The sequence below is a fragment of the Hyperolius riggenbachi genome, chromosome 7, assembly GCF_040937935.1.
Source record: "Hyperolius riggenbachi isolate aHypRig1 chromosome 7, aHypRig1.pri, whole genome shotgun sequence".
Classification (NCBI taxonomy): domain Eukaryota; kingdom Metazoa; phylum Chordata; class Amphibia; order Anura; family Hyperoliidae; genus Hyperolius; species Hyperolius riggenbachi.
In genome coordinates, this window is record NC_090652.1 from 119,164,911 (window position 1) to 119,184,100 (window position 19,190).

General features: G+C 43.2%; 1 protein-coding gene across 2 annotated transcripts in view; it reads right to left on the reverse strand.

Moving 5' to 3' along the window:
* Positions 1-19,190, reverse strand: part of BAIAP2L1 (BAR/IMD domain containing adaptor protein 2 like 1) — a 149,787-nt gene that overhangs the window by 8,918 nt on the left and 121,679 nt on the right. For both annotated transcript variants that reach the window (XM_068244575.1, XM_068244576.1), the window contains exons 6-12: positions 17,203-17,340; positions 16,193-16,345; positions 13,797-13,958; positions 11,779-11,929; positions 6,543-6,750; positions 1,634-1,705; positions 203-392 (exon numbers count right to left, since the gene is read on the reverse strand). In XM_068244575.1, coding sequence (XP_068100676.1) covers positions 203-392; positions 1,634-1,705; positions 6,543-6,750; positions 11,779-11,929; positions 13,797-13,958; positions 16,193-16,345; positions 17,203-17,340 — 1,074 coding nt within the window. The remainder of the gene's footprint in view (positions 1-202; positions 393-1,633; positions 1,706-6,542; positions 6,751-11,778; positions 11,930-13,796; positions 13,959-16,192; positions 16,346-17,202; positions 17,341-19,190) is intronic.

The window sequence follows — 19,190 nt, forward strand, 5'->3', positions numbered from 1 at the left end:
TCCTCTCTGTAATTTAGACAAAGCTCCTAGTTTCAGGAAGTACACCATTTAGAACTGGCCTGGTTGCAGCAAAGCAAAAGAAAGCACCATCTACACATGAAACAAGATTAGATGGCAAACAAAACCAAAAAATAGGTGTTGGATAATCTGTCACATTTCATAGAATGGCTTCCATTGTTGCTAGGCCTGAAGCCTTACTTACAGGTGATTCATTACTGGCCACTGGGGCAGGTTTTTTGGCAAGAGTTGGAGTGAAGGAACTCGGCTCCCAGTCACTCGAGCTGCTGAGAGAAGAGGAGTCTAAGTAGTCTGGTTCAGGAAGGAACACGTCATGCTTCTCAGTAAGGTTGGCAGAGCTGACACTCCTCACGGGGGCAGGACTCGCATTCACACTGGAGGAGAACACAAGTGGATGGTTAGTATAGAAGCATTGTCAGCAATTATCAAGCTAAGTATTCCATCACTATGCTATAATCTGGCACAGTCACATTAGCACAGTTTGTATTTCAGATCTTGCTTAAAGCAGACCAGAGTTGCTCAGTCATTGTCTTGCCAGCATGCCAGCTGCCTATTGTCCTATTGAAACAACCACAGATCTGTGGCTTTGTGCCATAGCCTGCAGGGAGACATGTTCCAGGTGCAGCCACAAAGCCGACATATTGTTTTAAAGTTGCACCCATAGCCGCACTTGCTGTCTTGCAGCAGCTTGTGGCTGTGTACAACATGGCTGAGTGTTACATTATATGCCATGTAGTTTGTGTTTAGTCACTTAGTTTGGTGTATGCTACACTCAACAATACATGATGATATTTAACCATTTAAAGTGAGCCTATTATTATTTATATAGCTCTGACATCTCCCGCAGCGCAGTACAGAGTATATTGTCTTGTCACTTAACTGTCCCTCAGAAGGGCTCACAATTTAATCCCTACCATAGTCATATGTCTATGTATGTATAATGCAGTGTATGTATTGTAGTCTAGGGCCAATTAGGGAGAAAGCCAATTAACTTATCTGTTAGTTTTTGGGATGTGTGAGGAAACCCCATGCAGACACGAGGAGAACATACAAAATAGTGCCCTGGCTGGGATTTGAACCAGGGACCCAGCGCTTATTATTATTGCTTATGTCTGGTGTCAGTGTAATGTTTTTCTGCTCTAAAATCTTAAAAAGGTTTCAGATCTTTCCTGCCTAACTAAGCTACACCCATTGGGCAAATGTCCTTATCTCTAGTCATGTGAGATTAGTGATATGACCAATGAGCATCAAGGGAACCTGAAGCGAGAAGTATATGGAGGCTGCCATATTTATTTCCTTTTAAACAATACCAGTCGCCTGGCAGCCCTGCTGATCTATTTGGCTGCAGAAGTGTCTGAATAACACCAGAAACAAGCATGCAGTTAATCTTATTAGATCTGACAAAGTCAGAAACACCTGATCTGCTGCATGCTTATACAGGGTCTATGGCTAAAAGCATTGGAGGCACAGGATCAGCAGGGCAGCCAGGCAATTTGCATTGTTTAAAAGGAAATAAATATGTCAGCCTCCATATCCTAATCACTTCAGGTGTACTTAAAAAAATATCTTATGTGGGTGGGATGACTGTTGTCACACTGTGGAGTTTTATGCCTACCTTGGCACCTGTGTTGGCTCTCTTCCATTCTCTTCCAGTGGCCTGGTGTAAGAGGAGGGGAACCAGCCTTTACTGCAAACAGCAAGAAAAGAAATCATGAAACAATACAATAATATAGCTCTACAAAAATGAGCCACCTACATAAATACAACAGTCACAGCACCAGGTCAGGAAGTAGATAGCTGGTTCACACTATGTTACACCATTCCAGCATTTCTAGGGATGTGTCAGTTGCAGGACCTGCTGCCACTCCACAGCTCAGGCATTCATCAAATGAATGACAAAACAAATCACTGTCTGCAGAAAAATCCAACTGTACATTTTTTTTCAAATGATTCAAACTAAACAAATCAATGTGAACTGGCCCATAGAAAATCACCACAGTATTTGACTGGTTAATCTTTAAGTCCACTGCCTAGTCCATCAAAGTTCAGGGCAGTGGACATTGTGTGAGCTGAGCCCAATAGAGCCCCTTGGTGAATAGATGAGCTTATATCAGACGCAAATGGGGGCACTTCTTGACTTCAGCATACTCCAGCTAAACCATTTTCTTGTCCTGTTGACCCTCCTTAGCAGTAATCCTGAGTCAGGCTCGGGACAGAAATCTGCAGTTTAGAGCAGTAATCCCGTGCCTGAGTGAGTTATATGCAGGAGCTGCTGCAGAGATCTCTGTATGTTTTTTTTTTTCTTCTTGTTTTTAGGGTCTAAAATCTTGAGAAAACATTGCATAGCTTTTAGACCCTAAATCTGGAAATAATCATAACATCAGGGAGGTTAAAGTTGAATAATAATTGGAAAGAAACATACGGTAGGTGCACTAAAATCCTCTAAACTAAAAATCACTAACTTAAAATGTATATTTACATCCCCCATTTGTGTTCTTAAAAATCTCCCAATACTGATGTTAATCTATAATTTAAAGGGAACCTAAACCGAGAAGGATATGGATTTTTCCTTTTAAAGTAATACTAGTTGCCTGACTCCTCTGCTGATCCTGTGTCTCTAATACTTTTAGCCACTGCCCCTCAACAAGCATGCAGATCACGTGCTCTGACTGAAGTCAGACTGGATTAGCCGCATGCTTGTTTCAGGTGTGTGATTCAGCCACTATTGCAGCAAAGAGATTAGCAGGATTACCAGGCAACTGGTATTGTTTAAAAGGAAAAATCCATAGCCTTCTCAGTCTAGGTTCTCTTTAAAGTAGTAGAAACAATGTATTTTTCTTCATGAACAAGTCCTCAAAACCAGGGTCTGTCACTTGTGATTTCAATGAATGACTATCAATGCTAAATATCATAATACTGTTCTTGCATTAAATCACACTGACCAATGTCATCTGTGTACAAATCACAACTGCATGGGCAAGAAAGAGCATGGAAACGTGTTCAATGTGTGTATGCCAAACTATAATTCTCCTTTAAATTGAAATTCTACTTTAATTTATAAATCTCCTCAGTTCCGATCTACAGGGGACTTTTCATACGCAATTATTTTTTATCCTGGTTTAATGTGTAGAGACAACCACATGCTTAACTCAGCCTTTATTCCAGCACAGTGGGAATAAGGGGTGTCAGTTTTCTGATAAAGCAATGCTGCTCCAGAGTGCAAGACAAGCTGCATTGATACACATGCAGGAAGAGGAAAGCTTCTGAGGCTTTTTCTAGGGAGTCTATTTTACACACAGCACTAAAAAGTACAGGAAAAGAGTACACAGTACATAAAAAAGACAAGCAGAAGAGAGCAAAGTTAAGTGTAAAGATAATTTTTAACATTAGTCTGGTGATGTAATTCCTCTTAGCAACGGTATGCTGTTTTTATAGCAGCATAGCACGCTGATCGGAACAGCTGAATTCCGATTTCACCGAAATTCTGTGTACCGCATGCGAAAACCGAATTTCGTGTTCCGAATTTTTGTGTTCCGAGTGCATTTCTATTGAAGTCAATAGTGCCAACTTCTGTGGTTAATTGTAAAGCCCCTGTACATGCTATCATCACCAAATTTGGCATGTATATTAAGCAGACGAGTAGGAACATGGTAAAAAAAATTTGTGAAAAGACCTTATAGTTTTTGAGCAAATCGATTTCAAAGTTTCATAGGAAAAATGTTTTTTAAACTGTGTAAAATGACACTGCTGCAGTACAGGTTACTGCATTCCGAGTTCTGTATACATATTGTATACATTTCATGAAAACAGACAGCGTGGGGTCCCCCCCTCCCAAGCTTCCTTAACCCCTTGTCTCCCATGCAGGCTGGGATAGCCAGAATGTGGAGTCCCGGCCACGTGGGGCTTCGCACCCTGAGCTATAACAGCCCGCATGGTCCATGGTATGGGGGGGCTCTGGAGGAGAGGGGCGGTCAACCTCCCCCTCTCCCCCAGAGCCCTTGTCCAATCCATGGACAAGGGGCTCTTCCTCACCTCCGGTGCCCCAGGAGGAGGTGGGGGCCGCTGACGTCCTGGGGGGTTCATGGTGCCATCCGGGGTTCCCCTTTAACAAGCAGACTCCGGAAGCCGCCCCCTCCCCAGGAGAAATGAGTATAGGGGTACACAGTACCACTTACCCATTTCAGCAGAGAGTTAAAAAAAAAAAAAACTCAATGGAAAAAAGTCCTTTATTGTTCTTAATTAACAAGGGATACTTACCTTGCGAAAATCCCACGCCAGTATCCTCAAGAGTGGTCCCACGCCAGTATCCTCTTAGGACATCTCACCACACTCCCGCCACTGAATGATCACAGTCAGCCTCTGCATCTGTATAGCAGAGGCTATGAACACGAAAATGTTGCCTTTGAAACAAGAAATTTCGGCAAACAGTGATGAGATCAAAATGGCCACTGGGAAATCCCGGAACGCTGGAGGCCACACTAGAGTGGCGAAACCAGCCATTTTTCACATAGATGGTGGGTCCAGGTGACCAGAGCAGGAGGTGCCCTGGTCCCCTGGACCCACCTATTTATGTGAAATAACGCTCAATCTGACACTCTGAGGTGGCCTCCGGGGAACGGGGATTACCCAGCAGCCATTTTGTTTATGCCACTGTTTGCCGAAAATTCTTGTTTTAGAAAACAATTTTCGCGTTTCTAGCTTATGCAATGCAGATTGCAGAGGCTGTCTATAGCCATTCAGCCCCGGGAGTTGGGCGGGTGCATGGGACCACTCCTGAGGATACTGGCGTGGGACCACTCCTGAGGATACTGGCGTGGGATTATTGCAAGGTAAGTATCCCTGGTTAATCCAGAGCAATAAAGGACTTTTTTCGTTGTGTTTTTATTTCTTTTTTTAACTCTCTGCTGAAATGGGTACATTTCTCCTGGAGAGGGGGCGGCTTCCGGAGTCTGCTTGTTAAAGGGGACCCCCGGATGGCACCATGAACCCACCAGGACGTCGGCGGCCCCCACCTCCTCCTGGGGCACCGGAGGCGGGGAAGAGCCCCTTGTCCATGGATTGGACAAGGGCTCGGGGGGAGAGGGGGAGGTTGGCCGCCCCTCTCCTCCAGAGCCCCCCCCCCATACCATGGACCATGCGGGCTGGTATAGCTCAGGGTGTGAAGCCCCACATGGCCAGGACTCCGCATTCTGGCTATCCCAGCCTGAGTGTGGGAGGTAATGAGTTAATTTTTTGTGTAACACTCATTTATTTCTATGTGAAAAATGCTTAGGATGTAGTTTTACTATTTGGCCACAAGATGGCAACAGTAACTTTCGGACGCTCGCAGGAAGTAGTAGGAGGCTGTGTTTGTTTTTTCTCACAATGATCGCGCTGCCCATCGGAGAGCAGTGGATCATTGTGGGGCTTAGATCAACGAACGGGAATGGATTTTCCCGTTCATTGATCTCCGGGCGAGCGGGCGGCGGTGTGTTTACTAGCGGCGGGCGGCGTGTTTACGAGCGTGAGCGCGGACAGTGGTGGGAACGCGGAAAGTACGGATTTCTCCGACCCTGGGGGTTAAAGGATGGAAAAAGGGACAGAGAAATTCGTACGGGCGGGGGTAAAGTGGTTAATATACATGCCAAATTTGGTGATGATAGCATGTAAGGGGGCTTCACAATTAACCACGAAATTTAGCACTATTGACTTCAATGTAAACGCAAATTCGGTACTCGGAATTGCCGAATTTTCGAGTTTCGAGTGCTTACTCGGAACTGCCAAATTCCGATGGCAAACTCGAAATTCGGAATCCGAGAGCTCAGCCCTACCTGCTACACCGCTTACTGTAGAACAGGCTGTTGCAAGGACACCTCTGAGTCAGGCTCCCCCCTCGACTGTACTGCTCATGACAGCTATTCGCATTGGAGCGGTTGTTAATGTGACTAATCTTATCGTTTGGCCATTATTTTTTTTACCACTTGTACCTCATACAAATATTTTTTATATTGTGTATTAAGTGATAAAGATGCTAATCCTGCATTAAAAACTTTTTCTGCTGTTATAGTTTGGAGTTATCACATACCTTAAGAGCACTGGCCCTTTAATAGCCATTGCCAAACAGTTGCATGGTGGGGATTACTTTTATCTATAATATATTCCTCCTCTTCACTTTATTTCCCTGCCTAGCTGAAACGTGATCCTCTGCTCACTTGTGTTTACAAGCAAGGCTGAGGTGACTCAGCGATTGGAGGAGAAAAGAAAGAAAAGTTAAGGGAAGAAATGACATCAACATTTAGCCTCAAACTGTGGGCAAAAGACATGGTTCCCACCAGGAACAGAATGCTCTTCATTTACCATATAAAATTCACTGAAATCTAAATGTGGACAGTACAATACATCTGTTATGTAAGTAGATCAAGTATTTATCTACTTATATATGTGTTTTTTTTTCCCTGGCATAGTATGGTTAATCCGCCTGGTTTAAGGAAGAAGCAGGCTTAGCTGTCCACAACAAAGCTTTACAATGAGCTAAGGAGACTTACAGTTTTGTTTTTTCGTGTTCTCCGTACAGCCATCCATCTTTCTCTTCTGGGATAAGCAGTGCAATGATGTCTCCCTGCTGGAAGCTCAGCAGTGTCTTGTTATTACCGGTGTGAGGGAAGATGGTTTTGACTTTTGGCTTTTTCATAAGGTTCAGTCCTGTGGCAACAGACATGGATCGTGGCAAGTTGTTTTCATCGTTGCCTTCAGCTGTGCAGGAACAAAGGGTGAGGTGTACAGGTTACATACAGGAAAGCTCACCGTAGGTTCTGGCCTGACTCACCAAGCAACTACAGTAGCAAGAAAAAGTATATAAAAACCCTTTGGAATTATACAGATTTCTACAGAAATTGGTCATAAAATTTAATCTTCATCTAAGTCACAACAATAGACTATCACAGTCTGTTTAAACTAATACCACATAAATAAATGTTTCCATGTTTTTATTGAACACACCATGTAAACATTGAGGTGTCAGCCAGCTGGAGTACAACCAATGAGATTGGAGGTGTTGGTTACAGTGCCCTGCCCTATAAAAAACACACACCAGTTTTGGGTTAGCTTTTCCCAAGAAGCATTGCCTGATGTGAATGATGCCTCGCACAAAAGAGCTCTCAGAAGACCTAGGATTTAGAAATGTTGACTTGCATAAAGCTGGTAAAGGGTTATAAAAATATCTCCAAAAGCCTTGCAATTCATCAGTCCACGGAAAGATTTGATGCTGCCATTTGCATCCACTTATTCGGCCTATTCATTACAGGGAAATGCAGTAAACTGACGAAATCGGAATAGCATGTACAGGACCTTAGGCACTTAAATATACAGAAATGCACTAAAAATAGCCACAGTGTATGCATTTTATACTCTGAAAAGTAGTGATGATGGGACAGTCCTGTATGCTGCTTTACAGGCCAATAATATGGTAGTGTTACATCACAAACTCATTGATCAGTGCCCCTCTTCACAATGGCAGATTTAGAAAAGGAGAAAGGTCCAGGAGGTCTGTAGATGTACACTTTTTAAAGGTTATGGCACTGAAAACAGAGTTAGCAGCCATGGGGTTGCTATTATTTGGGGCTTAATTCAAGAACAAATTTTGAAAAAAATGTTAAAAGCATAAATATAAAATGTACATTGCTCCCAGAGTAAAATGCACTATAAATAATTTTCTCCTATGATGCTGTCACTTAAAGTAGTAAAAATCTGACAGATTATGGAATAGACAGTCTCCTCATGGAGGATTCTCAGGATTACCTTTAGAGCCAGTACAGATGCGCGTCACGTGGTGTATAAAGGTGTCCAACCTTTAGCGGTGCTTCCCGTTTATAATTTCTGACATGGAACTGCAGCACTTAGACGATCTTAGACACTACATGTAGCATCCAGGATGAAACAAGATGACGAGAAGTGACAGGATCGAGTGCGGCTTTTGCACAAATGATGGTATACTATGGTACAGATGCCATCGATTCATTTGAATGGACACCCTTGAGCGAGGAGCGCCGCAGCCGTCGTTTAACACCATCAGAGAGCCCGTGTGAACAAGCCCTTATTCTTTAAAAAAATACAAAAGCAATCCCTAGAATGGATCTATGCAAAGATGTTAGTCAACTTCCCTACTCATTCGCACACTATGACAGTTGAACTGAGCAATAGAGATGGCTCGAACCTCTGATTTTCGGTTCTCGAACTTCCTCAAAAGTTTGGTTCGCGCGAACTTTCGCGAACCGCAATAGACTGCAATGGGGATGCGAACTTTGAAAACTAGAAACATATATGCTGGCCAGAAAAGTGATGAAAAAGATGTTTCAAAGGGTCTAACACCTGGAGGGGGGAATGGATGAGTGGGATAGACGTCAAAAGTCCCGAGGAAAAATCTGGATTTGATGCAAAGCAGCGTTTTGAGGACAGAAATCAGGTTGCATGCTAAATTGGAGGCCTAAAGTGCTTTAAAACATCTTGCATGTGTATACATTAATCAGGGAGTGTAATTAGAATACTGCTTCACACTGACACACCAAACTCACTGTGTAACGCACCGCAAACAGCTGTTTGTGTTGTGACGGTCGTGCTGGACTGGCGTGCACCATGGCGAGAGTGCAGGCGATGTTTTTCAAGCCCATATGGTCGGGCTGAGGTAGCTGAATGATAGAACAGTGACTGAGTGTCCAGCTGATCGAACTTGGTCTGTCCACAATGAAGCAGCAACCTTATTATCTATCTTCTTGGGTCAGGTGTGACCCCAACCCCAACGCACTCATGAAGGGGATCATGAAGGGGAATTGACACATGTACATGCCTTTTGTTTTGTTGTTGCAGGCGCAGTGCAGCCAGAAAAATTAGGAAGGCATGTTCACGAACCAGAAAAATTATTATAGCGACCGCTGCTAGCAGAGGCCTTAAAAATTCAGGAATCCAACTGCAGTCCCGGACCCTGTTGGTGGTGGCGGAGAAGGCAGTCACATGGCGTGCAGGCAGAGATGCTGTGTGTGGGGACTGACAGTCTTCGGGCAGGCCTGACCGTGCTTTGCAGACCAGGCACCCGTGGTCAGATGGACCCTTGACCCAACGCTGTGTGCCAGAGATGTCACCACTTGACTTTCTACATCACAGTACAGTTTGGGTTTTGCCTTTTTTGAGAAATAATTGTGTGATGGTATCTTACACTGCGGTGTGTGGCTTTGCTTTTGTGTGCTGATTTTCCTCAGGTGGTCATCCCATTGCAGCTTGTGCTTTGTTATTATGTGTGTTCATAAGGTAGTTGTCCCTACGTGGGTCTTGGTCTTTCCATGGCTCAATTTTCGGTGGCAGAGAGTACAGATGGCATTCTTCTCATCTGAGGCAAAATTTCCAGTGATGGCACTTTGGTGGTGGCGGCCGACTGAGTGTTAAGTGGGGTGCCAGAATCAGAGCAGGAGGAGGAAGCTATGTCACGCTTCCGTGCGGAAGCTGAGAAAGAGGAGGTGTTCTGTGTTAGTCAACTACGTCCTGACAATATTGGGGGTTGATGGCACGTGCCTTCTTCTGAACACTGTACTTTGGTCCAGGGCTGCATGAAATCACATCAGCACGACCTCGAACAGACCTGCCAGGTGGCCTTCATCTGGGTCTGCCTCTACCTGTTTTGTCCATATTGGGGGGGGGGGGGGTGGGGTGGGGAGGGGGATGAAGTGAAAGGTATGCACTGACTTGACTAATTCAATGTGCAGTCACACAGGTGCAGTTAACAGGTATGCACGGAGTGGTATATCACACTGCGTGCGCTCACGTAGGTAGGTGGGTGCACTGAACCACAGGTAGGTATATGCAGTGATGGGTATTACAAATGTGCACCTGTCACACACACAGGTAGTCACTGAATGTGCTGGGCCTGACAGTGGCACAGTAGGAATTACCACCAAGGGGCCAAAGGCCAGCTACGACTGACTGACAGGGCTGTATATAATGCAAGTGGGCCACAAAAAAATAAATAAATAAATAAATTAAAAAAAAAAAATATCACAAGAACAAGATTAGCTCTCAAAAGAGCGGTTGAGGGGTGCTTTTTTTATCAATAAGAATTAGCAAGGAGCAAGCTAACAAGCCTACAAGAGCCTAACTAAGCTTTCCCTATGTGAGTCTGCAGCGGCTCTCCCTTCTCTAATTACTGCAGGCACACGAGTGAGTAAATAGTCCGACGCTGCCTGCCGTTTATAAGGTGGGGAGGGGGGGGGAGGGCCTCCAGGAGGGGGTGTAGCGTGATTGGCTACAATGTGCCTGCTGACTGTGATGTACAGGGTAAAAGTTGACCCTAATGATGTAGTATAGGAGGTGGGCCGAACCGCCATAAAGTTTGCGCGAATACGTTTGCGTGCGAACCGTTCGGGCCATCTCTACTGAGCAACTGCCGTTCAGTAAGTTCTTTTGTACATGAAGTAAAAGAGAATCCCCTATGAGGTAAAACCTGAAAGATGTCAGATTTTTTTCAACCTACTGTGACAGCAAAACTCGTAGGAGAAAATATATATAATATATATAATGCATTCTACTCTGGGAAAAATATACAATTATAAGTATGTATTTTACATTTGACAATTTTTTGTGACAGATGTCCTTTAAAGGAGATATGCGCAACAATCGAATTTTAATAAATATACCCATTTGGGGTTAAATGCTATTGTAAATTATTCTGCCCAGCATTAGACATCTGCCAGACTGCACCATTATTCTCATTGCTATTAAGTTCGTGTGTCAAGGGTGGATCTGAGAGGGTTTAATGGGGGGTCTGATAGGGGGAGCAAGGTGAATGGGTTTGAGTGTGGTGAAGAGTGTTTGGAGGGACTAGGATGGTTACATGTGTGTGTGGATAAGCAAGAGGGAGGAGAAATTGGTCGGTGTGAGGTTCTTTGTAAGATTGGTTGCAAATAGAAGTGTTAAAATTATTAGGATGCACTGAGGTGTTGGAGAAGCAGGTATCCCTATGCCCTACGCTTTGTCTGCTGGGACTAATTCCCGAGTACCAGTTTACAAAGTTTTAGAGTATTAGGTTACGAGAATCACTTCTATATGCACGTAGAACCATTACAATGTGTTGGATTACTCCGCAAATCCCAGTAACTTCGGAATGGGTGCTTCAGGTTAGCAAAGTGCTGCTCTTTATTAAGCTTGTTTATCAACACAGGAGTTGCCCTGGCAAATTTACTAAGGTGTGGGGTAAATAGACTGTCACCTTTAACAGTTATGTAGATTTCTCCTCGTTATGGCAATGTTCTTGATAACCTCCATTGTGATGCTGTATCTTTTTCTTCAGATATGATAGTCATGTTACTAATATGTCCAGTTGACATATTGCTGTTAATTTGGTCTAATATAATGCTCTGCAAGTACAGTTGTATTTTTATGTGTATGCTTGATGGATATGCACATTGACTAATGTCCATCTTCTTGTTTATCAATGTATGGTAGACATTCTTGCATATTATTATGTAGATTTTTCAATAAAACCGTGTTTAAAATAAAAAAATATTATTCAGCTATAAATTGATAGGTGGTAAATTACTTGATAATCGCATATGAACTAAAAAGTGGTGTAACCTCATGTGACAATAATAAATATTAAGTATATAATGCAACAATTTCCCAACATTTGGAGGGTTCTGATGAAGCCACTTTAGGGTTGGGACAAAGCGATTATAGCGGATGAGTGTTTGAGAAAAAAAAGTGCATTAGACATCAGATATAACATCTAGCATTCCCTACCTTTTGTCACTTTTACCCTGTCAAATGTGGTCTTTTGAGTATTTGCTGGATTAGTGAACATATCTACAAGGCGACTGGGATGTGCCCGGCTTGGGGGAGCTGGAGGCATCCTCAGTGTATTTCTGGAGATGGTGTCATAGTCTGCCGTCACCTGCAAAACAAGGGTAAAAACATTGCATTAAAAACACTGAGGCTGAGAACGTGGCCACAAAAATATCTGCTGATGATTAAGTCGCTCAGTCCTGCTGACAACTGCATCTTGCCCAATGTGATATAAATAACATTTCACAATCAGTGCTCAAGGCAAAGTGTGACAGACCCCAGCCTCACCACTGGTACTGGAATTCAATAGTAAGTAAATGTCAGCACACCCATACATTGTATGATTATCAGCACATATTACCTGCCCCAATATTTAGAACACGTAAGAATATAACGTTGGACATACACGATGAGGTCCACAATGCAACTCTGAAGAGAAACTTTGTCCCAACAAAGAGCATTGGCTCCTCCCCTGAGCATTGTTCTCTCCAATCATCCACGGATTCTCTACTTGAAGTTGCTTTTTTAATAATGGCTGGGGAATACCTTAAATACAATCATAATTCAGAGATCAAGGCCAGGAACCGGCTAAGAATCGATGCATCACTTTGAAATCGCACAAGTGCTGTGTGCAGTTATTCCTAGGAGTTTTGCAATTGCAATTTGCATTGTTTTGAAGCACTGAAAGTTTTATATTTTTACCAGGTGTCCCAATGTCCAGCTTCCGTCCATAGCCCTGCCCCCTAGCAAAGCTAGGTGCTGCTCTAGCTCCAATCAAAGAAGTGCCCGTGACCTCTTCTGCTGGGGGACGGGGCTACCGACAGAAGCTGGACATTGGGATACCTGCTGAGTATATTAAAAACTTTATTAAAAAAAAAAACATTTGGGTCCCAAATCACTGCAAAATCGCTTTAAAAAGTGATTCATAAGCAATTTTGCGGTGTTCGTATAGTTTGCATTGGTGCACAAACACTCCCAAAATGCTGCACGTCCTGCGATTGAGATTATCCCTAATCTCAGTCCTACTAGTGGGTTACCCACCATTGAAATACAATAGCAAAGCCTTTTTTAGAACCGCTGGCGATTGTCAGGGATTCAAAAACACAGCCAAAATTGCTCTATTGGGTACCAGCTCTGAAGGATGGTGAGAAAAATAGGCGCAGTCACAGCGTCAATGGTGCTTTGTGGTCTCCAAAGATCACAGAAATATGCAAAGGTACAAAAAGTGGTCTATCAGACAAGTGGGTGCCATGCCAAAAGACTGGCTGTTTTTATCTCATCCTTCATATGAGCTTGTTTTCCCACTGAAGTACCTATCCTTATGCTGGGCTGGTCAGTTCAGTGAGTGCAAGTGTTTACAACCCGTGTACAGGTTTTTGAGATACACCTGTGTTTAACAGTCTAGCGGTAATGCCTTCCACTGCATCCTTCCAAGACTGTGTACTGAAATACTAGGATTTACAGTGACCAATGACAGAGCAGACAATCCTTCACTCTGTGTCCATCTATGACATGTGAAGAACATTATCCAATAAATTCCTCAGCGCTTCAGTCCCAGCGAAACTCCAAATTGGTGGTCTCGGCAGTCATAGAAAAAACAGGTGACCACCACTGAGTTGTAAACTCCTAGCTACTCCCCAGTTTCCGTACTGTACCGAGTACAGTACAGAAGCTGGGGAGGAGGTAGGAATGTACAACTCACAGTGGTGGTCACCTATTTTTTCTATGAGCACGGGGTGACTGCCAAGACCACCAATTTGGAGTTTCGCTGGGACTGTAGCGCTGAGGAATTTATTGGATAGTGTTTGCACCAGAGTGGAGTTTGGTACCTTGGCAGCAACTTTGAGTCCCGTGTTGTACATAGAAGATAGCGCTGTATGATATAAAAGAAATGTGAAGAACATTGCTGTAAATTATATTCCAGAAACCAGTGGGAGCCCAGTAGCGGGAAAGAGGGTGCCCTGCAAGCGTCTTACCAGTGCCTTCTTGTCCATGAGAGGAGATGGTTCAGGAGTACCAGAAATCGGAGTGGTTCCAGGAATCTTCACATCTTTAATCACATTATTGATAGTTTCTGGTGAGACATCTGTGCACGTTTCCTGCCATTTGGGTATTTTGGTGGTGAGCAAATCAGAACTCTGTCACAGATATGAAAAAATAGTTACATAGTTATTTGGTTGAAAAAAGACATAACGTCCATCACGTTCAACCAGAGAGTTACCAGGAACATGTTTTTATATGTATATTTCAACTTGGCATGTGCAGTAAAATCATAAAAAGTCATTTACAAAAACTTCCCTCCTGTCTATAAATAGTATATTGCCACAGTAAGAAGTAATCAAAGGGTTGGACGGTTAACTAGACATTTTCTTTTTACATCAATAAAAATGTTTCCCTGCTATGCAATAGACTTCACCTGAGGGATATAGAGTTACCATCTAAATGCTGGAGAATCTTCACAGGTAATGGAACCAATCATTACTACAGCAAAAACTTCAAGCCAACACAACACCATGCTGGAGTCATGATCATCTCAGTTTGTTAGGTAGGGTAGTACTAGTAGCCCTCGATATCATGTCTCATCAACATACAGCATTACTATAGGATGAACATATTCCTCACTGCACACTGTTCCTGGTGTGATATCTGTGCCCTTTTTTTTTGAAGCACAACTTACTTTTTCTTACCTGTTAGCATGGTTATGAATTTGTCTTACAGTAACACAAGTATGTGAAAAATATGCAGCTGAGTAGAGACACCGTAAACTTGATATGTCAAGCAGTAAGTGCTTTATTGCCTTTTAAGTACAGTTTTAAAGGTCAGTCTTCAACAATTTCTACCCTTTGTTTTGCATACGTTTTACGGTTTTCATTTACAGCATACAGAGCTGTGCAGTGCACCATTAAAACAATTCTATGTCTGCACTGCAATTGGTTTTCCAACCATTTTAAATGAAAGTGCAGATGGCATTTTTGTTTTGACAATCATCCATACAGCTACTACCAGAACAGTTGAGCTGTTCAACTTTGGATCTCTTTTGCCTAAAATATGCAAGCAGTACCAGATCCATGGCATCATCACTGCCTCTTGTATAGAGAAGTGATAATGATTAGGCCTCAGCTTTGTAGATAGATCACAGGAGGGTGCATATACTTACTGGCACTTTTATTAATGATCCTATGTCACAATGCCAATAACACCATTTGCAGGGAGATTAATGCCAATAGTAATTCCGTGTTTGGGTAATTACATCATCAGGTTGACCACCAAACCCCTCTTGGATCCCAGCCGGCAGCCAAGCCTAATCTCTTTGACCATCAGGATCTTAAGGAAACCTGGAAGAAATCTTGACAATATCATTACCCAAATACGGAGTTTTGTCTTGACAGCGCCCAGGCAAACATGACCCTACCATTATGTCTGCTGTCTATCAATCGCTTGAGGAGATCTGACTAGCTCCAGTTGAGGTAGCCGTTACAGCTGACTAGACGGTGACTGAAGAAAATTAAAACTTCCCAAGCGAATAGCTTACAAAGGACACATATAAGAAGGCTTTAATCGGAAATATTTCTTATTTACTGACAAATGTAATGGAATGTCATGAAATTCTCCTTTGGGCGAATGGTTTGCGTTTTAAAATTAATCTGTTTGTAATGCTAGGATACATACTCAAAGCAAACCTGTGTCAAGGATTTTCAAATGTTATAGGGTAAAACTTCAGTCCATAATCTTACCACTCTCCCTCTCTGTAGTGCTTGTTCGACTGTGGCCTAGCGCCAGTTTTTAACTGGCAAGACTTTTTACAAGTATTCAATAACTGATTATGCATGGGGAGGCAAGTACAAATTCTGGAATTGATCTTTGAGATACAATTCTTTGAATAGAACTAAATGATAAATCATGCAACATAACTGCATTATTCATTTTAGTCAGTTACCAGGAGAAGCTATCTCCTGACTAGCTGTCCTCTGTACTCATTTACTCCAGCGTGCGATGAGGTCCAGGTAATGACAACAGTATGCATACAGAATTATTGCATGTTGGCTTCATATCAGCACCTCCTGTAACGCTAACATTGATAAGCAGCTCCTCACAGAATGAAGCAATTCATTCTACTGTGTATAACAATAACACTATTGTCTGTATAGCTGTAAATCCACCCAGATGCTTCTATGGTTAGCTACTGATCATTCAAGCAGCCAAGCTGGCTACAAAACTCTATAAACCTTTGAAGTGTCAAAAAAATGTTTTCTGTTTACATGGATCTCCTTCAACAAATTATTCCCAGGATATCTCAACAGAATTGAAATTTGCAAATCCTTTGACCTGTTCCCTAACAGTAGCAACAACATCATACGATCGGAGAGCTCACCTGTATGTAATAATAATTGAGATAATTAGCAAAATTGCAGTGTTTGTCCACCAGGAAGCAGAAACGCCTTTTCTCCTCTAGCAGAGCCTCCCGGCAGCCGTCGGCTATGAATTTCTGCATGTCGTTCTGGCGGGATGTGATGGTCTCTATGTACTGTGTGTAGACAGGGAAGAAATACATGTTAATGTGGTTCGGCTTGCTTGGTTGTGCATTCGATCATGTCGTTAGGTTGATCGTGTGGAAAAGTAGCGTGTGTGTACGAGCCTTTACCTCTGTTTCAGGCAAGAATCAAGTCAGCTGTGTTCTATATATATTAAGCTGAACAATGGTCATTTTCACTCAGTAATTAAATGAAAGCAGTAAAAAAACAATCATATGAGTGAAGATGAATATTTACCGTATTTTGTTCTCAGGACACAATGGTGCTGCCCTATTTGTTAATTCAGCCTATTACTGGATTTAGGTCTTCCACTTAAAATGAATCTGCTTTGATGTATATAAAGTGTACTTACTATACAATACTGCATATCTGTATAAGGCAGAGGTCACACTTGGAGGAATCCCACTTGGTTTTCCCACATGGTAAACTGCATCAGATATGACAGCCTATGTTAATCAATGTCCACTTTAGGAACTTTTGCTCATCTTATCAATCATTGATTGTGAAAAGGCTGCAGGCAGGAGGGATCAATAAATCCATAGCTTTGTATTTTATCAGTGGTATAATGCTAGTGGTGGTGACGTTCTAATGAATAGTTGACCAGATTTTTGCTAGAAATGGTTTGATATGAAGTAGTGCAAGGTGGTTAAATTGGCGAAACTCCTTTAGCAATTTTTTATCAGGGTTTTTGAGATGTAGCCCCTGGATGATGGGAAATGAGGGCAATGAATGACAGAGCATAACCACATGGAGCAGAGAGAAAGCTGAGTGAGTGAAGAGGGTGTTGTCTCACACGTGTACAGCAGGTTGTAAGTCTTTCTTTTCAAACGGAAAATATTTACACACAAACCTCTGTCTCCTTCATGTCATACTTGGTAGCATTCCTGACCCCTTGGCTTTTTCTTCTTAATTTTTTCAGTTCCGACTGAGACTTTTCAAGAGAATCCACTTTGTTTCTGTGCTCTGTCTGGAATCTCTTTAGTGTAGCCTGGAGATAAACAGAATCATATATTTCAACATATTAACCCAGTTTAGGGATATCTCAAGTTTGGAATTAATGGTAGGCTGTGGTTCTGTTTATCAGGTGAAAGAACTGCTGGTGATAAAAACATCAAGTTGTGGCGCAGGGGCGTTCCTAGGGTCCTTGGAGATCAGTGGCACCTGGGGGCACTAGGTGGGGGCTATGTGCGGCGCACGCAGCGCGTCGCAGCAAAAATAGGCGTGGTCATGCAGTGAGTGGGCATGGCCATGGGTGGGGCCAATCGTACATTAGATTAGAACAGTGGTGGCGAACTTTTTGGAGGCCCAAACTGCAACCCACAAGTCACTTATCTATCGCAAAGTGGCAACAGCAATTTAAACTAAATACTATACAAACGTTTTAGCACATACATGAACATTATGGAAAATCCAAGTTGAAAAACTGAAAAGATAAACAATTTCATCCATCCTACTCCTGAAAAAATATATTCATTTTTTTTAGAACCTCACAGTTTTATTTTCTGTTTTAAAAAGCTAAAAAAGTAGGTTTAATGCTATTGTCTCATATGATGATGATTCATTTTTTTTCCATAGTCTCGCAGTTAGCAATCATGTGACCCCCAACAAGACAAATTCAGCAATCATGAGGCCCCCAACAAGACAAAGTCAGCAATCATGAGGCCCCCAACAAGACAAATTCAGCAATCATGAGGCCCCCAACAAGACAAATTCAGCAATCATGAGGCCCCCAACAAGACAAAGTCAGCAATCATGAGGCCCCCAACAAATCATGAGGCACCCAACAAATTCAGCAATCTTGAGGCCCTCATCAAGACAAATTCAGCAATCATGAGGCCCCCAACAAGACAAATTCAGCAGTCATGAGGCACATAAATAGACAGCATTTCACATAAATAGGCAGAATGCCCCTTAATATGGTAGCCACCTCTCACCTGGCTTCTGAATTCTCCTCTACTGGCTGCTGTACCTGGCAATACTGTTTTTGGCTGGATTGGGGATGATGTGTGAGCTGAAAGGCCTGGCAGTGATGCTGTGGCCTGGCTGGCGGTGATGCTGTGGCCGATGTTGTGGCTGGGTTGGCTGGCAGTGATGCTGGGCTGTGCTTGGCTGGTTGAAGTAAATGCTGGCCTGACTGGTGGTGATGCTGTGGCCTTTTTGATAGTGATTCTGGGCTGGTTGGCTGGTGGTGATGCTGGGCTGGCTGGCCTGGATAGTTTAGGTAGCGACAGGTGCCCCCTAGTTTAGGTAGCGCCAGGAGTACCCCAGTTTAGGTAGTGATAGGAGCCCCCCAGTGTAGGCAGTGACAGGCACCCCCCAGTTAGGTAGTGAGTGACAGCAGGGACCCCCAAGTTAAATAGTGAGTGACAGCAGGGACCCCCAGTTAAATAGTGAGTGACAGCAGGGACCCCCAGTTAAATAGTGAGTGACAGCAGGGACCCCCAGTTAAATAGTGAGTGACAGCAGGGACCCCCAGTTAAATAGTGAGTGACAGCAGGGACCCCCAGTTAAATAGTGAGTGACAGCAGGGACCCCCAGTTAAATAGTGAGTGACAGCAGGGACCCCCAGTTAAATAGTGAGTGACAGCAGGGACCCCCAGTTAAATAGTGAGTGACAGCAGGGACCCCCAGTTAAATAGTGAGTGACAGCAGGGACCCCCAGTTAAATAGTGAGTGACAGCAGGGACCCCCAGTTAAATAGTGAGTGACAGCAGGGACCCCCAGTTAAATAGTGAGTGACAGCAGGGACCCCCAGTTAAATAGTGAGTGACAGCAGGGACCCCCGTTAGGTAGTGAGTGACAGCAGGGACCCCCGTTAGGTAGTGAGTGACAGCAGGG